This window comes from Nelumbo nucifera, chromosome 5 (genome assembly GCF_055504915.1).
Source record: "Nelumbo nucifera cultivar China Antique chromosome 5, China Antique-T2T, whole genome shotgun sequence".
Taxonomy (NCBI): domain Eukaryota; kingdom Viridiplantae; phylum Streptophyta; class Magnoliopsida; order Proteales; family Nelumbonaceae; genus Nelumbo; species Nelumbo nucifera.
Genome location: NC_142653.1, coordinates 50,219,893 through 50,240,326, shown reverse-complemented (window position 1 = coordinate 50,240,326; position 20,434 = coordinate 50,219,893). Strand labels below are relative to the sequence as shown.

At 39.8% G+C, this 20,434-nt stretch overlaps 1 protein-coding gene across 2 annotated transcripts; it reads left to right on the top strand.

Annotated features, from left to right (window-relative positions):
• Window positions 1-4,214: 4,214 nt before the first annotated feature.
• LOC104588734 (mitogen-activated protein kinase kinase kinase 1-like) lies at window positions 4,215-18,914 on the top strand. Of its 2 annotated transcripts, XM_010246796.3 has the most exons (8): window positions 4,216-5,749; window positions 6,946-7,027; window positions 7,402-7,464; window positions 10,284-10,441; window positions 12,871-12,943; window positions 13,070-13,129; window positions 15,299-15,403; window positions 18,228-18,914. In XM_010246796.3, exons 1-8 carry the CDS (start codon window positions 4,335-4,337, stop codon window positions 18,441-18,443), a joined length of 2,172 nt encoding a protein of 723 aa, XP_010245098.1. In that variant the 5' UTR covers window positions 4,216-4,334; the 3' UTR covers window positions 18,444-18,914. The 2 variants fall into 2 exon arrangements, with proteins under 2 accessions (XP_010245099.1, XP_010245098.1); XM_010246797.3 differs by lacking the exons at window positions 12,871-12,943; window positions 13,070-13,129 and having other exon boundaries at window positions 4,215-5,749.
• Window positions 18,915-20,434: the final 1,520 nt, after the last annotated feature.

Here is a 20,434-nt window from a genome sequence, read left to right as displayed (position 1 = left end):
GCGGGGCGTTTACAGGCTCAAATGGTTGAGGTACGGTAGGCGTTGGGATTCCACCCGTTGGGAGCAGTATGGTGAACTGGCCTACATAGAGAGGTTTGCTTCTCTATGCTGTCCGGCGTTGCTGGAGGAAGCCATGGGTCTAGTTTTTGAGTTTTTTTTTTTTTTTTAGGTTCTTGGAATGGGGATATAAAGGCTTTTTGTATGAGTTTCCCACAGATGGCGCCAATTGATGTGGTGTAATCCAGCTACTCCCTACTGGATATGACTTGGCTATCAGCAACGATGAGAACGGGTTCCTAAAAGAGACGAGTCAGAAATCCCGGGGTGGCTCACCCGACGTGGATACTCCGATGGCTAAGTTAGAACATAGTGGTAGTAGAGAGCTTGAAGATAACAGTGAGAGAGGTAGAGTGAAGATTACACGCACAACAATAATCATAGAACGTACCTTCGCCCCTGGGGGGCAGGGTCTTTATACACTGTGGTCCAGGTGGGTTGGTGGAACGGTCACTGAGTCCCTGCTGTGATGGGACCTGTCATGTGCTAGGTGGTTGAAGCGCTGCCAAACGGTAACATTGTCACTTCCTGTCAGAACGGAGAGTTGGTGAACTAATGTTACCATTACAAAGTACGGTCTTGCGGGATCCAGGGTACGGGGGTGTGTTCCTCGAGGTTGCCATGCGGAGGTCTAAATGGTAAGCGAGTTGCTTGTAGGATACCGGGCTGCTTGATAGCGAGCTAATTGGTAGCGAACTTCTCGAGCTTGTGTCTAGGTATATTTATCCCGGAGTAGTCCTGACCGAAGTGGTTACATCTGTCTAGGCTTGATCCGTAACAAACTTGGTTCTGACACCGGGACGATCTTAGCCCAAAATGATTTTAGAAGGTCGGGCCAAATTCTCCTTCATCAGAATCCATTAGAATCCATTGAAGCTCCCATTCGTATACGTCAAATTTATGGGAAAATATTCTCAATCTATAACTGGATGCCTTTCTCGCAAAGTGTGTACTGAATTTTAACTTGTAGAGAATCCCGTAGCATCCCTAATTGAGGGATTGACTATACCCGATTTAAGTACATAGGAAAAAGAAAAGACGTTCTTGCCATGAATGATCTATCTTCTTCTTTGTAGAAACAACAATGTCAATTCCATTCGTATTCCTGATGGAGCCAAGAGTGCTCTTGTAATAGTCGCAAGTAGAATTCTGCACCATTCACACGAACCACACCAGTAGGAACTTGAGTAAACCAAGTCCAATATACAAGTCAACTTCACTTGGAAGTTACCGTAGAAGGTATCCAAGTGTTGGCTCTAATACAGTGTGAACGCCTCATGATGGCTTGAACAATCTTTTATGGTTTTTCTAGAAAAGGGAAAAATTCCTGATTGTATTTTGGCTTAAGAGACAATTTGGTTTTTTGAACTTTAAAATGCGACAATCTAGCATCTGAACTTTGAAAATGTCATAATCTAATATCTGAACTTTTAAAATGTGACAATTCAGTACCTTTCGTTAACCAGTCTGTTAATCAGCCGTTAAGTGACATTTGAAAAGTCAAAAATACCCTTCAAATGACATCTAATTCTCTTTATCAACCATTCAAACGTCTACAAAAAACTAATCAGTCCCAAATCCTAGCCTCTTCTATTCAAAAAAGTTAGTGATTGTTTAGGAGAATCTAGAATTTGAAACTGTTCATTTTATTGTCAATGTTTGAATGATTGATAAAGAGAATTAGATGGCATTCTTAAGGTATTTTTGACTTTTCAAATATTACTTAACGACTGATTAACGTACTAATTAGCGACAGGTACTGGATTGCCACATTTTAAAAGTTCGGGTACTGAATTGCCACATTTTAAAAGTTCAGATATTAAATTATCACATTTTAAATTTCGGGGACGAAATTATCATTCAAGCCAAAGTATAGGATACAGATAAGGAGTTTTCCCTTTAGAAAAAAGCCCAAGATCCGTTTGGGAGGGCGGGCTCTATTAAAGTGTGAACGCCTATGATGATTTGAGCAATCTTCTATGGATTTTTTTAGAAATAAAAGTCTAAGATTCTAAGATTCGTTTGGGACTTGGGAGGGTTCAGCGCAGTTACTTTGGTTTTTTGAGGTGGGTTCCGGACTGTGTATAAGCTCTATCCAGATCTGCTACTCACAATAACTCTACCCACATTTCCCCATAGGTTGATAAAAAAAAAAAACCCTACAGTTATGCTATTTAGAGGTTGTTTCATACACGATTTAATTGGATTATTTATAGTTTACAGCAGTTAACAAACAAGGCCATTAGATTTCTTTTTGATCAAAACTAGTGGATTTCTCAAGATTTACAGATTTTGCTTTACCTCACCTATTGGACATCAGAGTAGGAAAACACAATCATTTGAGTTTTTAAATCTTGACCAGACCAACAACAGGGTCTCAGGTAATCATACTAAATTATTTTCAATTATAGTTTCCCATTGTCTTCAAATAGATAAATCTATCATCTCAAAATGAGTTTTTGAGTTATTAGTTATTACAGGAAAGTATTAGAAAAATAGAAACAAAAGTAACTTTGAGATCAAAAATATGAAATCGTTTTTATTCTCCTTAAACATTCGGTGGTGTCTACTCCAAAATGAAACCCAAATACATTATGCATGACTATCAAACACCATTTAGAAAACCATAATGAATAAAAAACTCTAAACCAAATTAGCAGATGAACCAATCAAGTGATAACATCAGAGAGAGAAATCCACTAGTTTTGATCAAAAAGAAATCTAATGGTCTTAAAAAAGAAAAATAAAAAATGAGGTGAAAAGGTGGGCTGGAGGGTACCGCCGGTTGTCGAAGTAAGTTGCCGGTGCCGGAGAAGAAACTTGGAATCGGGGTCAGGAACTCGAGAGGGAGAACTCGGACTGATGAGGTGAGAAGAGAATACCCTAACTCAGCCTTTCGAATGAAATGGAGAGAAAAGGAGAGTTTTGGGGGTAATGGAGGGGGCTAACGGACGTCCCATTAGCCCCGCACGCGCTATTGCGTGGAATCGTGCGAAGGGACAGATGGTGCATACAGCGGGTGTGGGGCGAAAGCCAGTGGGGCGCAGATTCGAACTCAATCCCATTCCCTCTATTGTCCTTGTCCTTGTATGACAACGAAAAGGGTTGATTGACCACTTTTAATGTCGATGGGTAGATTGGGTTTAACCATTCAAGCTGGTCCAGTCCAGTTGTCAAGACTTTTACTTAAAGTGATTTATTTTTTGGTCCACCGACAAAAGTCAAAACAAACCAGTACATCTTCAATTAAGGGTCCATCCCTACCAACAACCAACCCAACCCAATGACCCAATCTCTAATTCAGCGAGACAAACAAGGTCCCATAAAAAAAGCACGATTCACATCACATACAGCTAATCTTCTTGTTTTCTTTCTGTTGGGTTTGGGAGAGAGGGCCCATAACGGCCCACCTTTCCTATATTATTGAATTCAAATCAGCCCTCCACAGGGGGCGCCATCCACAACTGATGAAATGATGAAATGTTTCCATTTTCCAATACACGGCGGGAATATGTTCTGGGGCTGATTCCAATTCTAGATTATTGGTTTATTGATCAACTGGCCCAAAGAGAATCTTCCACGTGGGCATCAAGTAAACAACTGGTATACGAGCTAAAAGGGAATCTTGGATTACTGAAAAATGTTACTTGCAATTTACATGATTACATCTCTTTCAGCATTGATGAACGGATGACGATATGATATGCTAGTCACACGCGTTTACTGTCAGACGCCCCGGATCATACAATACATTCATATTAATTAGGGAGAAGTATCAAATATCTGGGTCCCACACATTATTCCTTTCTTGCGGTCATGGATGTGTAACTAGTGTCTGTACTGTACGAGTTCATGCATCGTCCAATGATGATATTTCCTCGTAGCACCGCGTTTTTTTCTCTCTCCTTCGACGGCGTTTACTAGTCCACGCTGAGTCCCTCTTTGAACCTTTTTTGGCTTCAAGTCAAGGTCATCCTTTTTTACCACACCCATACTTCATCCTCACATACGTTCTCCGGTCACATCGTTAGATCCGAATCTCATCAAACGTTTTAAACCCACGTTTTAAATCTAATGGTTCTTTAATCTAGACCTTACATAAGGACGTCCGTACTGCACATCAAAAATACAAATTAAACCTCGAGAAAAAGGACGAGAATCCAACGTTGCACATACAGAGGAGAGAGAAGCGATAAAAGGTTGTCAGAGAAGTGTCGTTCGGGTAATGGCGCGTGCTCTTCGGCTCTCGCCGGGATCGAGAACAGCGGGAGTCACCGATGCATCGCTTACCTCGATTGTTTGGTAGCCGTAGTAAGAAGGACGAGGAGTCGATGGACCGGAACCCCAGCCGACAGAAACCGAAGCTGGAACGGAGGAACGCCGTGAAGAACATCGACTACGATCCCTTTGGCAGTTCTTCGTCGCCTCCCGGTGATCTCTCCCCCACTCTGCGCGCTAGTCGCTCACTCGACGTTGGCTCTATCAGTAACAAGACTAGCTTCCGAGTTGAAGGCGCCGAAGAGATCAACGAACTCTGTCGGAGTTTGGGGCTTTCCGGTCCGGATGACTTCGCGATTCCGACGGCCGCGTGGGAGGCCCGGAAGGCCAGGTGCTCGTCCGATGTCTTGCCAAGGTCTCGATTGAGTAAGTTTGTGGTTGATGTAAATGAGAGGCCAGTGGAACCAGCTGATGAAGAGGAAAAAGAGAGGGAAGATGGTTCGTGGCTTCGGCCCCCTGATCGGCTTAGAGCTAGTGATGAAGATGCGGACCGGTCGACGGGAGATCGTTCATTTCGTTCAGTTCGCTCAGAACCTCCTCCTGAAGTAGAAGAAGAAGAGAGGGAAGATGGCAGGTCAATCAGGGTTTCAGCTAGGGTTAGAGCTAGCAATGAAGCTGTGGATCGGTCGAGGAAAGGTCGTTCGGTTCGTTCAGTTCGTTCGGTTCCTCCTGAAATACAGGAAGAAGAGAGGGAAGATGATTTGTCGGCTAGGTTTAGAGCTAGGGTTAGAGTTAATAATGAAGCTGTCGACCGGTCGATGCAAGATAGTTCGGTTCCTCCTCCTGCAGTAGCGGGAGAAGAGAGGGAAGATGGCTCGCCGATTAGGTTGTCTACTAGGGTTAAAGTTAGTGATGAAGCTTTGCATCGATCGACGGAAGATCGTTCGATTAGTGCTCCTCTGTTTAACAGCCGGCATTCAGTTCCCTTGGGCTCTCATGGTTCTCCCGGCGGCGGTGGTGTGGGAGGTGGAGGAATTAAGGGGGTTCGACCTCCGGTGCTTGCTCCTCCACCGGCCATGTCGCAAAAGGTTGATCATATGAAGTCTGCGTCAACTTGGGATATTTTTAACTCTTTTGCACCTGATGATAGAGGTCCTTCACTGTCAAGTCTTGTAGAAACGAGCTCCTCTGATGAAGAGAAGGATGATGCAACATCTGAAGAAGATGATGAGGGTGTTGTGACAGTTGATGCCAAATTAGTAGAACATGTGAAGAGACTGAGTGATACTACTGGTTTATCTGAGTCTTGTTCGTTTACGACGTCAAACGATGACGATTCCTCCAGCACGACCACTGATCCCACTTCTAATAATATTTCGCCTGCTCTAAGAACCAGACGTACCATCATGTCGTGGCAACGGGGCGAACTTCTCGGTAGTGGTTCTTTCGGAACTGTCTATGAAGGGATCGCTGAGTAAGTACAATGCTTAATTCTCTGTCAGTCCGTCTGTTAGGCTGCGGTATATTTCTTACTACTTTCATGTGTCTTCCTGTCCTTGGTTCACCGGATTGCTCATGTTCTCTGAAATAGTTCTTACTGAGGGGAAAATCTATGAATTTTGATAGATGACACCTGATTCGCTACCACGTTTATGATTCCAATTTATTGGTCAATTGTTTTTCCTATATATCATATCTTTTCCATATCGTAGTCGAACCCCTGACTGAGATGTTCTTGGTGCTAAACATTTATCTTGGCGCTTCACACCCCATGAAACACTGCTATGCATTTTTTGAATCTAATATTAAAACCAAGGAGGTCTGCTATAACTATAATCTATCTATACTGTTTATAAAAGAGCAAATGCCCTTTTTTCTGGAATTTTTACTAGACATTTTCTACCCCTTTTGTCTAAGCATACAGCGGGCATAAAGAGGGCATCAGGGCATATATATCCTTTACTCTCACTTCAGAAACTGGCCACTTATAACCATTCACAAAACTGCCCGCATATAACTAGTACTTAAAAAAGTCTGAATGTGCTTTTGAATGTCTGGATTTTATGTGACCAAAATATCCATATCTTCTAACTTGCCCCCATTTTCTTTAGGGAGAATGACGGTTCAGCCCAGGGCCAGAATTTGTAGGCCCAAAGTACTGTTGGGGTAGGTGCCAGCTCAGAATTGATGCCAATTCATGGGTGGGGATTGGTGCATAGAGTGTGGGTTGTTGACATTTTGAATGTATATATCTCTGTAGTGGAAATCAGAAATCTGCATTGGGCCTGTCTGTACTTTTCCGTTTTATTTAAGGGGGAGTTTGACCAAGATAGGCCATTATTTGTAGATTTTTTTTAGATTAAATTATTGAATTTTTGTTGTATCATTCAGAAAAGAATCCAATTCAGTGTAGCCGACCCAGATAGTCCCTGATCCAATGGACAACTTGGATATATCATATATCGCATCATTACTCCATTTGTCAGGGAAAATGTATGTCGTGTAGGAGAGGTTCCTACTAGGCCCAACTACAAAACCATTTGCCTATATATAGTATTGCAGACTGAGATATGATTGATTATGGTGAAAGGGCAAAATACTTACTTGATCTTATTAATATAGATTTGAACTTGATCATTGCTAATGCACTATCGTAAATTTTCCTTGTAGTGATGGATTCTTTATAGCTGTTAAAGAAATTTTGCTTGATCAAGGAAACCAGGGAAATCAAAGCCTTTATCAACTTGAGCAGGTTAGAGTGTGATGTACCAACTTATTAAAGAAGAAAAGTTTTTGCCCAGTTCTTTTTTTCACTTCAAACCATGTGTTGGTAAATTTGTTTGACTTCTCTTGGACTCGGGGTCACATAGTAGACTCCATTTATTTGATACTTAACTTTAACATAGAACATTTCTTGGTTTAATTTTTAAAACTTGGGTTTAACAAGCATGAGAATGCATTCTCGAGTTTGAGAGTGGCCACTTTGGGTAAAAAAGCCAAAGGCTAGGTCTGTATCCTGTTCACCCTTCCCAAGACTTCAGATGGCTGGGACCATTATTTAGGTTATGTTTTTTTTATCAATATGTAACATTGGATTTTTATCTAATTCCCTGCTTATTGCTTCAGGAGGTTGCCCTTTTAAGTCAGTTTGAGCATGAGAATATAGTTCAATATTATGGTACAACAAAGGTATTGCTTCTTATCCATTTTCGAATTTTTCCTATTTTCTTTTTACTATCAGCTTTTTTCCCTTCTTTTTTCTTGTAACAATCTATCATTCAGATTTTTAGTTCCTCCCACCCCTAAAACTACAGTTTTTACTGTTTAGAATGAGGAAAAAAGTTATCAATGTTGACTACCTTCAAATTGCATTCATGGTTGTAAAAAGCATCAGAATTGCAAGATTCATGAAATTTGTGGTGGGTAATGGTAGTAGGGTGAGGTTTTGGAAAGATGAATGGTGTGGGGAAGGAATGCTTGGTAAGAGATTTGTCGAGGATAACATAAATTTTGTTCTGAAACTGTTAGTCAATGTTTTAGAAAAGGGATAAGCAGATTGTTTTATGTCCTACTTCAAGGCAACCATTACTTGATAGGGAATTGGGAGAATGTGTGCTATTTTTCTCTATATTAGAAAGCACGAAGGCCAACTACAATTGTAAGGCAGATACAAAATGGTAATGTGTGGGTGCAAACATCATTGTTAAATTCTTCTATGATTCTTAATTTATAATTAGATAGGCAGGTCGAAATTAATGACTTTGGGGAAATTCATTACATCCTACTATTATAGATGTTCATGTGGCTATAATCTTTGGACTGTATTCTTACATTGAATTATCTAAAAGACTGAAGCAAGGGGATTCCAGTTACCTAGCATGTAAATGTTGTGCAAGAAGCAGGAAGATGTAGGCTGTGTTTGGTAAGAGTGCAAATGCAGAATTAAGGCTAATTTGTACTCCGGTTTAGTTTTGCAGTCGTTTAGTAAGAATATGTCTGTGCTGAAAATGAAAGTAAGTTTTTCTTTTTCTGTCATTTTTTCATTCAAAATGGGGGCTAAGTTTGCTCCAAAAATGGAAACAAACTTTTGCATACTGATGAAGGAAGATTTGGCCCGACCTCGCAAATCACGGCACGTGGCAAAAAAGGCAAGCAGCTCGGAACTCAAGACCATACCGAGGGCACAAACGCCCAAGGGACCAGCAGGCCCGAGATCCCTACCTAGAGCTCGAACTCCCTAGCAAGAGGCCCGAGGCCCGAACTCCCCACTTAGAGCTCGGATTCCCTAGCAAGAGGCCCGAGCTCCCTACTTAGAGCCCGGACTCCCTAGCAAGAGGCCCGAGCTCCCTACTTAGAGCTCGAACTCCCTAGCAAGAGGCCCGAGCTCCCTATTTAGTGCCCGAGCTCCCTACTTAGTGCCCGAGCTCCCTACCTAGAGTTCGAACTCCCTAGCAAGAGGCCCGAACTCCCTACTTAGTGATCGGACTCCCTGCGAGGAGCCCGAACTCTCCCTTTTGACCTCGTCTTATGGCAATTCGGGGCCTCCCCTTCTCCAAACTCGAGACTTCGCCTTACGCATCACTCCAGGCACGTCGCTTCCGGAGCATTGAACTGGACGAACCACGCCGTATCTGACACCGAGGGAGTCCGTATCCGGGGGCGACGCACCTGACTGATTTGGGATCTGACGCTTGACGGCCGCATTTCCAACGGCCACCTGCCACCGTCACCTGTCACCACTGCCTCCAGTTATAGAGACGGCTCCGACAAAAGGAGCAGTGACAGTTCTGCCCCAGCAGAGGCGATGACGCCCGGACTGGCAGAAGCACGGAAACACTCATTCCCGACCTGACAGGAGTCTAGGAGTGAGTGCGCGAGGTGGTTATAAAAGGCACTCCACCCTCAAAGAGGAGGTATGCAAACCCTTGCGCTATCTGGTTTATCTTGCCTTTGAAAGATCCTAACTTAAGCTTCGGAGCCTTTACACCGGGTTCTCCCCGGAGCTTCTTCGTCTCCTACGTTTCAGGTCCCCGCTACTCGATTCAGAGGCAAGGTCATTGACAGCTAAGACCGGCCGGATTGCGCTTCATCACATACCAGTAGGAAAATTGTCCTAACGTACTGCAGGCCAGTAGGAAATGAGAAGTCATTAAGGGCAGTTTTATTTCTTTTACATGTTCTGAAGTTGGCCTTTTCATCAGGGTGAGAGAGTTTGGAAGTGGAAGGTGGCTGTAGGATGGTTATCGAGTGGATGAATGTAAATTCTGAAAGTCCTTGGGTATTGCTTTACCATATTAGAGCATCTAAGTTATTTGCAATGAAGTTGAACATCTTGTTCATGTAGGCTCCAAGATTTGACACTCGTATTGCTGACTTGCAAGGTGTAAATGGAACAAAACTTGAATGGGGTGCTCCTGGGATAGGTTTCTGGCAAGAGGTTTAATTAGCCTTTCTTTGTAGAAAGCTTATAATGTTTGTTACTCATTAGAAAAAAAAAGAAGAAGAATCTTCAAATTGTTGAATTAATTCATTCCTTTAGGTCTTTTTGATGTTTGAAACAGTCATTTCTTCAGTTTGCCTATTGAATCTATATTAAGTGTCTTTGTTCTTTTGTACAACAGTAAACTTGTATTGATATGTTAAAAAAGATATAATGACATACAATTTATGTCCATGTACAATGGGGAGCCATATGTGATGTGATCAAGAATTGTAGAGGAAGTAATAACAATTAGTACGATTTATATGCAAGGATTTGAACTCAAAAAGGAAAAGGGGCTACTTCTCTGAGTTTTTGTGGATGGCCAGCGTATTTTCCATCTTGCCTGTTATATCCAATCAACTCCTTGATTTTGCGACTTCAGCATTTTGGTTACCAAGTCTTTTATTGCCCAATGTTACCATTTCTGTTCTAGCTGTTATTTGTTTGTACAGCCACTAGGTAATGTGTATTACTGTATTCTGCTTCTAATGTCATTTATTTATTTTCTACTTAATGGACTTCACAGGATGACACAAAACTCTATATCTTCCTTGAGCTTGTAACACAAGGTTCACTTGCAAAGCTCTATCAGAAGTATTGTTTGGGGGATTCCCAAGTTTCAGCATACACAAGGCAGATACTGAATGGTCTCAAGTATCTCCATGGTCAAAATGTCATTCACAGGTGATACAGCAGACCTGTTATGTTATTTTTTAACCATTCTTTTATTTCCCTTTTGTTACACTCATGTTCTCTCACTTATGTACTTTGTTGCTTAATTGTTGTTTACTTTTGCCAATATGTTGTACCTAGGTCTAACTGGCATTCTACAGTCACTTGCCAGGTTGCTCACCCTGGAAGTTGGCCTTGAAAATTATGTTGTTCTGTCCTAGATATCTATTTCTAGATGATCACACTTGTTATACACTACAGATACTCTAACAGGATTGTCTTGTTCTTTTTGTCCTTTTAATTTTTATCATTTTATTTATTTTTTTGATCAGCAGCATAGAAAAAGTTTCATTAATTATGAGAAAAACATGATTACAACAAGAGATTGTGAAATGACCCAGCTTTAGAAGCTGTCCCAGTTCAGTACTATATTTGATCCCAAAACATATGTGCTCTATGTACCCCTTGCTTGGCTAAGCTATCTGCCAAGCTATTAGCAGTCCTCCTCACCCATTTCACTCGGATTAACATGTCCTGTGACAGCCATTTGAATTTTCTGAAATCATTCCTCAAATGCCATGCCACCCCCTCCCCTTTTACCAGCCGCTTAACCACAGTTTTAGAGTCTCCCTCAATAATCAGCCTGCTAATACCCATTTCTTTTGCCTTCTCAACCCCAAAAACTGCAGCCAAAAACTCTGATCTTGCCACATCACCCTGTTTCACAAGGCCAGAGTATAAAGCAATTATGTTCCCCTCTTCTTCCGTAATGGCTCCCCCAATACCTGAGGGGCCTGGGTTACCCAAACAGCTCCCATCAAAATTCAGTTTCTTCCAACCATTTATTGGGGGAGACCAAAGCTCAACAGATCTTTGTTTTGTAGTTGAGGATGCAGCAAATGATACCCCAAGCTCTGAAGAAATTTTCAATCTTGAAATCCAAAAACAGCTTCAAACTTTTTGCCTAATGTGCTACTCTCAATTTTATAGTTTCAACCAATACTTCCTTACTTTGTTCCTTCTCAAATTTTTTATCATTTTATCTCTTGCTGGTTGGATAGTTCCATCATGCAGTTGCTAGAAAATAGAGAATACTATAGAGATTGAAATTGAATTGTTGGGAGAAAATTAGGACAGGTCCTGATAAGTCTGGTTGTGGTATGCGAAATGTTGAAGTGCAAGAGGGTTTGAGGCCAGTTGAAGATGCAGGGGAGGATACCGTTGAGGGAGTTGATTTGGTAGCCAGATCAGATGTTTCAAAAGAATTCAATTTTTGAGTTAGAAAGAATCAATGATAACCATGTGGCTTCAATCTTGCTGGGAAATATTCTAACGCAGTTAGAAGATTCAGATGGCAGAAAAGTAATCAGACACTGCAAGTATCAAAATTTTTTGCCAGGTTTATTTGGGTCTGACCAAAGAAGAGGGTGAAGAAGACCATGGTTTTTAAACTGCAAGTATCAAAATTTTTTGCCAGGTTTATTTGGGTCTGACCAAAGAAGAGGGTGAAGAAGACCATGGTTTTTAAAAATGAACCGGTGACCGAACCGGTCAGGGGTCCGGTTACCGGTTCAAATGGTCCGACCGTTCGACCCAAACAGCCGGCCCGTTCTGACAAAAAATTAAAAAATTGGAAAACGGTCAAAACCATTCAAACGGTTAACCGACCGGTTCAGCGGTTTGCTGACCAAAATCAACGGTTTTGGGGAAAAAAGTGGTTTTGGGGGAAAACGGAACCAGTCAGGTGACCAATTTCCGGTTTTCCGGTCCGACCATCCGGTCCGGTCCGGTCTGGTTTTGAAAACCATGAAGACGACAATGAAAATCATACAGAAAAGGAAAGAGTTTTCTGCTTTAGATACTGGATTTGCTCTAAGGAAGTGGGTAGGTATATCCTGATGCTATTCCTGTTTGGAGTCGGGCTTTTGGGTGTTGGGTTTTCTTTTAGGGTTTAAGGCAGGTGTCAGGAAGATTGGATTGGCTTTGTAGTTTGTTTTGTGTTCTGGGGGCAATGCCCCTGGCCCACTTTCTTTCCCCCCTCTCTTTCCTTCCCTTCCCTTTTTTCTTTACTTTCTTTTGCCTTTTCTTTACTTCTTTTTCTCTCTTCCCTTTCTTTTCCTTTCCTTTCTTTTTTCTTTTTTTTGTCTTATATGAGGTGTATGTGAGGCACGTGAGGTGTACACTTCTAGCATGCCTCATGAAAAAGGCGTATGAGGCATACACCTCTTGCACCTGTTGCGTACACCTCAGAGGTATCAGCATCTCTGGCATACACTTCAGGGCGTTTTGAGCATATATGCCTCCAATGCCTTCTAAGACACTGATCATTAATTAATTTCTCTGTTATTAATAAAAAAGGAATGCAAGTTCTAACTTCTGATCTTATGACATGTTGATTTGGTTCAACTTAAGTAATATTCTTTCATTTTTGGGTCTTCAAGGGATATCAAATGTGCAAATATATTGGTGGATGCGAATGGATCAGTTAAGCTTGCTGATTTTGGATTAGCAAAGGTTTCATTCTTCCTCGTGATAGTGTCTCTTGTGTGTTTTCTATATATTCTTACACGAGCAGACTTCCCCCCTTTGTATATGGTATTAGTTCTCTTGTCTTACTTTGCTGGTTGTGCACCTTCTCAGTCAACCAAATTGAATGATGTGAAATCATGCAAAGGGACTGCATTCTGGATGGCGCCTGAGGTCTGCATATTCTCTTTAAACTATGTTTATTAAGTTCTAATTACTTGGTTTGACACATTAAAGCAATAACTATCCCTTGTTAATCTGATGCATTGAAGCAATAATAATCCCAATTTTGCAAGTCCTTATATGTTGAAATGCTGGTTTGTAAAACAATATAGAGAGAACCAGTGTCAGTTCAGTATCTCTGACATAGTCTACTATTTCTGTATATTTGCATTTTATGTATATATTATCTTTTTTGATCCTTCACTTATTTTTCATAAAAGTTTACCCTAAAGGGTATATACAAGTATAACTACTCATAAAAAAGGGTATATAAATATAACTTAGAAAATATTAATAATATAAATAATCTTTTTTTTGGGCGAATTTTTTACAGTGGGACACCGTATTCATTTTCTTGTGTGTATGAATCCAAATGGAACCTTTCTACTCAGGTCTAGAATTGAAAGGTTGTCTACTTATCTCAATTGTATTGGTTGCGATATTTGAGAATCAAAGTAGCGAAAACTGACAGAAAATAGAAGTGATTTGTATAGGGTGTCTAGGGCTGTCAACGGGTTGGGTCCAGGTAGAACTGGAACCGACCTGACAAGAAATACTGATGACCTGGAACCGAACCAGACCCAATAGGGTCTATTATTTTAGACCCAAAACTGAACTGATTGGTTCTCAAGACAATCGGGTCTGATCCGATGGATCCGGTTATAATAAACTTGCTGAAAATATTATATATTATATTAATTATTTAATATTGTATTATAGACCTCGGGTTGGGTCTGAGTTGGTTTGGGACTGGGTAGAACTGGTTTTGAACTGATAATAATCGGGACAATGTATAAGGAGCCGGAACCGACCCATCGGTTCCAGTTCCTGGAATCAGAACCAACTCAATCGGTTTGGATCCATTGGGTCGGGCCCAACCCCATTGACAGTCCTAAGGCTGTGTTCTTTCTCACTTAACATGCTCCTATTATTAGCATTTATATGAGATTGAGAAATTACAAATATTCCCATAGTTAGCTGTCTTCTTACTATATTAATTATAAAGACATAAATGCCCCTGAATATATGAATGCATCTCTTAACACTAGGGATGTCAATGGGTCGGGTTAAATGGTAAACCCACACTGACCCAACCCTATTGGGTTAGGGTTGGGTTGGCCTTAATCGGGTTTTAGGTTGTGTCAGTGATTTAAAAGGCGTGCCTAAGCACACAGGCAAGGCACATTTTAGGGTATGCGCCTCACCCAGGTCCTAGGCACACCCCTTTCAAAAGGAGCACAACTGGTGTGCCTAGGCATGCGCTGATGTACCTTGCGCCTCCAGGTGTGTGCCTTTTTAAAATTCTGCACTTTTTGCTTTTTTTTTGAGCCTAACAGCTGGGCTGTGGGGCTCTGCCCCCGGACCCCCGACCACGCCCCTCAAGGCAATCCCAAACAAGTCCATGCTAGGGTCTTAAATTCTTATTTTTTACATAAAAATCAATGATTTTATAACTTTAATTGCCTTTTAAGAAGATATTATATTGGAATGAAAACATTAGCAAATAGGGGCGAGGCACATTTGCTATGCCCATATTTAGCTGCTCCCTTACTAGATTAATTACAAAGACATAAGTACCCTTGCATGCATGAATCCATTTTTAACAGTATTGTACTTGAATGAGTTATATCAGTTGATGTCAGAATCATAGTTTAAAATTTTGATACGCCCCTGTGTATCGGCAGGGGCGTATTGGTACTTGATTTAATGCGTTTTTATATTTTTTTAGTTTTTATTTTCAAAATTTGGTTTTTGGGCATATTTTTTATTAAAAAAAAGAGTGGTTCCCGAATCCTCTTTAAAAGGGCATATTGTGAAGCCACTGATATGATACAATACGTCTGATATGAGGCGTATCGTATCAAAATTCTGAACCTTGATCAGAATAATATTACTAAGTAAAGTTATTTTTTGTTCTTTATAATTTATATGCTGAGACGCTGTAAAACATTGTTTAATGATCAAAACAAGCAAACACATTGTAGTGCTGCTGGGAAAGAAGGGGAATTAGAATTTGACACTTCTGGAAATCCAATTTGGGGGGCTTTTCATGGGATTGAATGCTCCAATGATGTGCATTTTCTGTTATGTGCTTCTGATTATGAAGTTTTGCAATTTTAGGTTGTTAAGAGTAGTGGCTATGGACTTCCAGCTGACATATGGAGCCTTGGTTGCACTGTCTTAGAGATGTTAACTGGTCAGCTTCCTTACTCCAGTTTGGAATGGGTAAGTGACATTTTTTTTAATTGTATTCATGCATGGTAATTCTTTCATTGTTCTTCCTTTTCTTTTTTTCCTTTTCTTCCAGGTTACTTGCCATCTCCCTTCCTGTTTTTATGTTGATCTGGATTCTTTTTTATTTGTTCTAGTGTAAGAAACTTGGATGAACTTAGTTCCTCAAAATTGTTTGGTTCTAAGTTATTTTTGAATTTACATATATATATTTAGAAACTTGGTTGTTTATTCTTTGTGATAGAGTGCTATTAGCAGTGGTGAGATGAAGAAAGAGAGGAGAGAGAGATACGTGAGGGGAAAGAATAAAAAGTAGGAATTTTGTCATTCTATTGTGTATGTATTAGATTACTATTGGAACAAAATTATTTATTGTATTTTTCAATATGCTGATTATTATTAATCACTAATAATGAGATGCTTTTCCTAACTATCTGTGGAGATGAGACTACAGTAATTCAGTGGACCTGTTTGTACCTTATTATTTAGTGTATTTCAGTGTTTTAAAAGGCGTGGGAGGCATACACTTGGAGACGTGCCTCTAGGCAAGGTGCCCCCAAAACACCTTGAGGTGTAGGCCAAAGGCGTTGACACCTTTGAGGCATATGCCTCAAGTAGAGGTGTATGCCTCATACGGCCTTTTCATGAGGTGTGCTAGAGGTGTACGCCTCATGCACACCTCATATAAAAAGACAAAAAAAAAAGAACGAAAAAAGAAAAAAAGGAAAGGAACAGAAAAGAAAGGGAAGGGAAGAATAGATGAGGGGAAAGAAAGTGGGCCCCCCCCCATTTCAATGCAGCCCATTATGGTTATTTTTTGTTAGGGGGGTCTTGCCGCAGAGGCGAGCAGCTTGCTTGCTTCGCTCACTCGCCTCCGCTTCGACAAGACCCCCCGCCCTTTCAACTAGAGCAGTGCTATGCATCTTCATGCTTTTTAAGATAAAAGATTTTATTAAAAATGAAGAAAAATGAGATCCTCCTTCCTCTTCTCCTTCCTTATCCTTTCTTCTCATCCCCCTCCTCTTAAGGAGGCTTACGCCTCTTACATTCTTAACTATGCCTCATGCCTCTAGGTAGTGGAACACCTCGCGTCACGCCTCTATGTTTTAAAATATTGGTTTATTTTTCTTCTTCTTTTTCTTTTTTTTTTGAGAAAAGAAAGAGGAAAGTAACTAACTTATGGGTCATCTTCTTAAGTTGGGGGTAAACCTATATTTCTATTTAAAAATTGAGGTGGAAGTACAGATACACATAAAGGATAATTGAGTCATTTGTGGAAGAACTGGAGGTCAGATTCCAGTGGGTCCCTGCTCCCTAGAAGTGCCAACAGCTTGGCTGATGGTTTAGCTAGGCAAGGGGTAAATAGATCTAAAATGTTTTGGGGAGAGGCTTCATGGGGAACTTGATGTAAAATCAGTGACGGCTTAGCTAGGCCTAGGCAAGGTGGAAAACCCAATATATGGAGCTTTTAGACCAAGAAAGGGAGTTTATAGGTCTTGAATCTCTTACCTATTCTGTTCCTTCTGTACTATTTCTTCCTCTCTTTCTCCTCTTTGCCTCTCCACTTTTATCGTGACATCTTCATCCTTTCTTGTGAAACAGATAACATTTAAATAAAAAAGACTGCTTGTAGCCTAGTTAAATCTAATTTGAATGATTGCAGTTGTCAAAAATCAACTTCCTACAGAATATGGGAAGAAGAGGCAGAACTCTAGAATGTTGACTCCTCCCAATGTTCTTCCCAATCTACAGTGACAAAAGCCTATCCAATTGTGAGCATATAGGGTTTTCTTGAAAATTGCATAGGGATCTCATTCAATTCAGTCACTAATAAACTGAATGAAGTTTATCGTGGTAGTGGTTATTTGATGACTGGATTTTTTGGTTTCATGGGAAAATCTAACTACTTCAAAATCCCCACCTATACACTAATGTCCTTCCAACAGTTCTTTAATTGCATATAGTTTCCCCCATCTTCTCATCTTTACTCGATTTCTTTTAGGAATCTGAGATGAATTCTTGTTATAATTCACATATAAGAATTCTGAGATCATTGTGCAACCTAATTATTTTCCCTAAGAAAGTAAAACTTTAGTTCAGTTAAAAATTCAGTTGTATTTCTGTTGTCAGGTGGACTTGGTATCAGCTTTGATAATGTGAAAAGTTCCTAATGAGTTGCTTTTCTGTAGTGGGAGATATTCTAAAACCCAAAGAACTCCATCTTGGAATGCCATCGACTTGAATTCTTGTGATTAACTCGGCTCATTCCAAACTGGTTGAATCAAGTGTTGGCTTGAATTATAATCTGGTTGAATCAAGTTGGTTAGGCCAAGTTACTGGTGATTTATTGATTTTTGAAATGTAAAAAAAAAGTCCATGCATGTTGTGTGTCTGCATGTGGGAGAGTAACAATTTTTGGCCTGCTATGTGCCTTTTAACTTTGAAGGTGAGCATCTTACTAATGTTTCTCCACTTGAGTGCCAAGGTGAGAATCAGGGACTTGCCAATCGAAAAAAAAAAGAAAGAAATAGGGACTCCTTTGGCAAGTCTCAATGGCTTCCTAAAGCTAGATGCCCGATTGGTCTTAACCTAAGTTGCATCTCTACCAAAGGCTGACAGGTTACACTAACCATTGTTTCTGGTTTTGTTATAGCTGTTCCATGTTAATTCCATGTGTTATTGAACATCTTTTAGCCAAGTCTATATGTTGAGTGCTTATGGGGGAATTAATATCTTGTCCCATTAATAGAAATGGTGTGCTGCTCCTTCATGTCTTGGTTTGGTATTCTGACAGCCATTTCTTTGCCTTTGACCACAGATGCAAGCACTATTTAGAATCGGCAGAGGTATACTCCCACCTGTACCTGATTCTCTATCTCCAGATGCACGGGATTTCATCTTCCGGTGCTTACAAGTTAACCCAAATCACCGTCCCACTGCTTCTGAGCTTTTAGAACATCAATTTGTGAAGAGACCACTTCTAGCTTCCTCTATCCCTCCATCTCCTTTGCATCCCAGTGCTAGACGGCCTTAGTGAAGTACAATGACATAGATACTTAATCTTATTCTGGTAGCAGTTACCGGAGATAAAGGTGGATGTTTACATTCCCAGACCTTGAAATGTACTGCTCAAAGCCTCAAACAGTGCAAGGCTTGCCTGTGGTGTTTCACTTGGCTCAGATGGATGCCGCAAGGAAATGTGAAAGTGGAATCCAGTAAATAATCTGGAAAACTAGATGGTTGAGCGCCTTCATTTTTTATGTATTGTTTTTCCTTGGGAAATTTTTGCATTGGAGAGGTATCTGTATTTTCATTTTCTTTTTGGGGTTAATTATTTATTGGAAGTGATTTGTTCGGTATTTGTGATTGCTATTTTATTTTCCAGCTTGATAGAGTTAGGTGGATTTGAGAAAAGATGAAATTTGTAAAGATTGGTTGTATAAATTGGAAGTCGGATGTGTATATATATTCTACCACTATCAAATATTTCACAAGAATTCCTTAATATGCTTCTATCTTGTGATATTGCCGTGAAGGTGAGAGTGCCTATGATTATCCATCGGGGGAATGCAAAAACCGAATTCATTGTTTTTAACCCGTCTTTAACCCAGACGGTGGGAGCGTTCAACCCATCACCTGAAGGAGAAAATGAGTTGGTCATACTCATCCAAAAGCTGTCAAATTCCAACAAACCCATTGATTTGGTCATTTAACTGTTGTATTCAAGTAGCAATTAGGGCTGTCAGCGGCTTCGAAAATTGGATTTTGAATTTGAGATCTGACATAAGCGAATCAAATTTGGATAATTTGATTCGATCGGATAAATATTCAAATTTAATTCTTATATATAAATTATAGAATATTTAAGTATTTAATTTTATTTATTTATATAATAATTAAGTTACATAAATAATTTATATATTTATTAATTATCTAAAATAATTAATTGGTCAAATTTAAATTGAATATTCAAATATTTAGTTAAATTTAAACATTGATTTTCAATATCCGTTAGATATCAAATTGAATTTAGATATTACTTGATTTGATTCGAATTTGATCCATTTTCTTCCATAATAATAATAGGGTGAGTATAAATTGCATATCCAGAATTTTTTATAATAGCTTTTTTTTTTTTAATTTGATAAATATACAAATGGATTTTATGGTTTCGTATCTTTCCAGTATCATATATTTTCGCTACCAAGCTAACCTGGTGGGCTTCGGGCTCGGTTGATGAACAATTTACATTGATTTGGGCAGAGGCCATTCAAATATTGTCGAAAGCTAAGTAGCTAACTCAACTCATACGCAGTTCATGAATAGGTCTGATCTGGATGTCGGCGGGGGTTGGTACAGTGGAATAGAGCTGGCAATGGATTGGGTCTATTTGCGAAAACCGAACCGACGAAATTGAGTTGTATCCTACTATAATTGAAGTGCAACCGTGTTTTGCTGTTTCGAATGTATTAAGACCCGATTTTTTTTTTTTTTGACGAGTATTAAGACCCGAATGGATTACGTAATTAATTTTATTAAGGTCTCTTTGTTTTTGTTTTTTTTTTTTTTTGTAATTTTTATTATGTTTATGTGCCTATAAGGGCTAAGTTTATAGACAATATATAAGAGAATCTTGATTAAAAACATTTATGCTTTGTCAACATATAAACAGTTTATTATTTAATATTATTTTAAGGTTATATTACCAAGAACGAAGTAATATCATATAGGTAACTACATATGTCAATTATGATTGAGTCTAATCGGAATTGGTTTGGTTTCGGTCTATTTTATAACCAATAAATAGTTGCGGGCCTCGTCTACCGTGTCAATCTCTAACTTGGTTACTAAACCATTGGTAAAGCTATCCTACTCCAACTTAAAAAAAGAACTGCTGGAATAGTGAGACACTTGAACCAGATGACTAAGAGGTAGAGCCGTAGAGATTATTCTGGTTTGTAAAACTCTAAACCTCATTTCTAGAGTGTTAGATTTACAAAAAATTGCAAGAAACAAGTGTGAATC

Coding starts and splice junctions, on each gene's coding strand:
- LOC104588734 (XM_010246796.3), top strand. CDS start 4,335: ATGCATCGCTTACCTCGATTGTTTGGTAGCCGTAGTAAGAAGGACGAG. Junction 13,130..15,298: donor CATTCTGGATGGCGCCTGAG/GTCTGCATATTC, acceptor TTGCAATTTTAG/GTTGTTAAGAGTAGTGGCTA. Junction 15,404..18,227: donor CTTACTCCAGTTTGGAATGG/GTAAGTGACATT, acceptor CTTTGACCACAG/ATGCAAGCACTATTTAGAAT.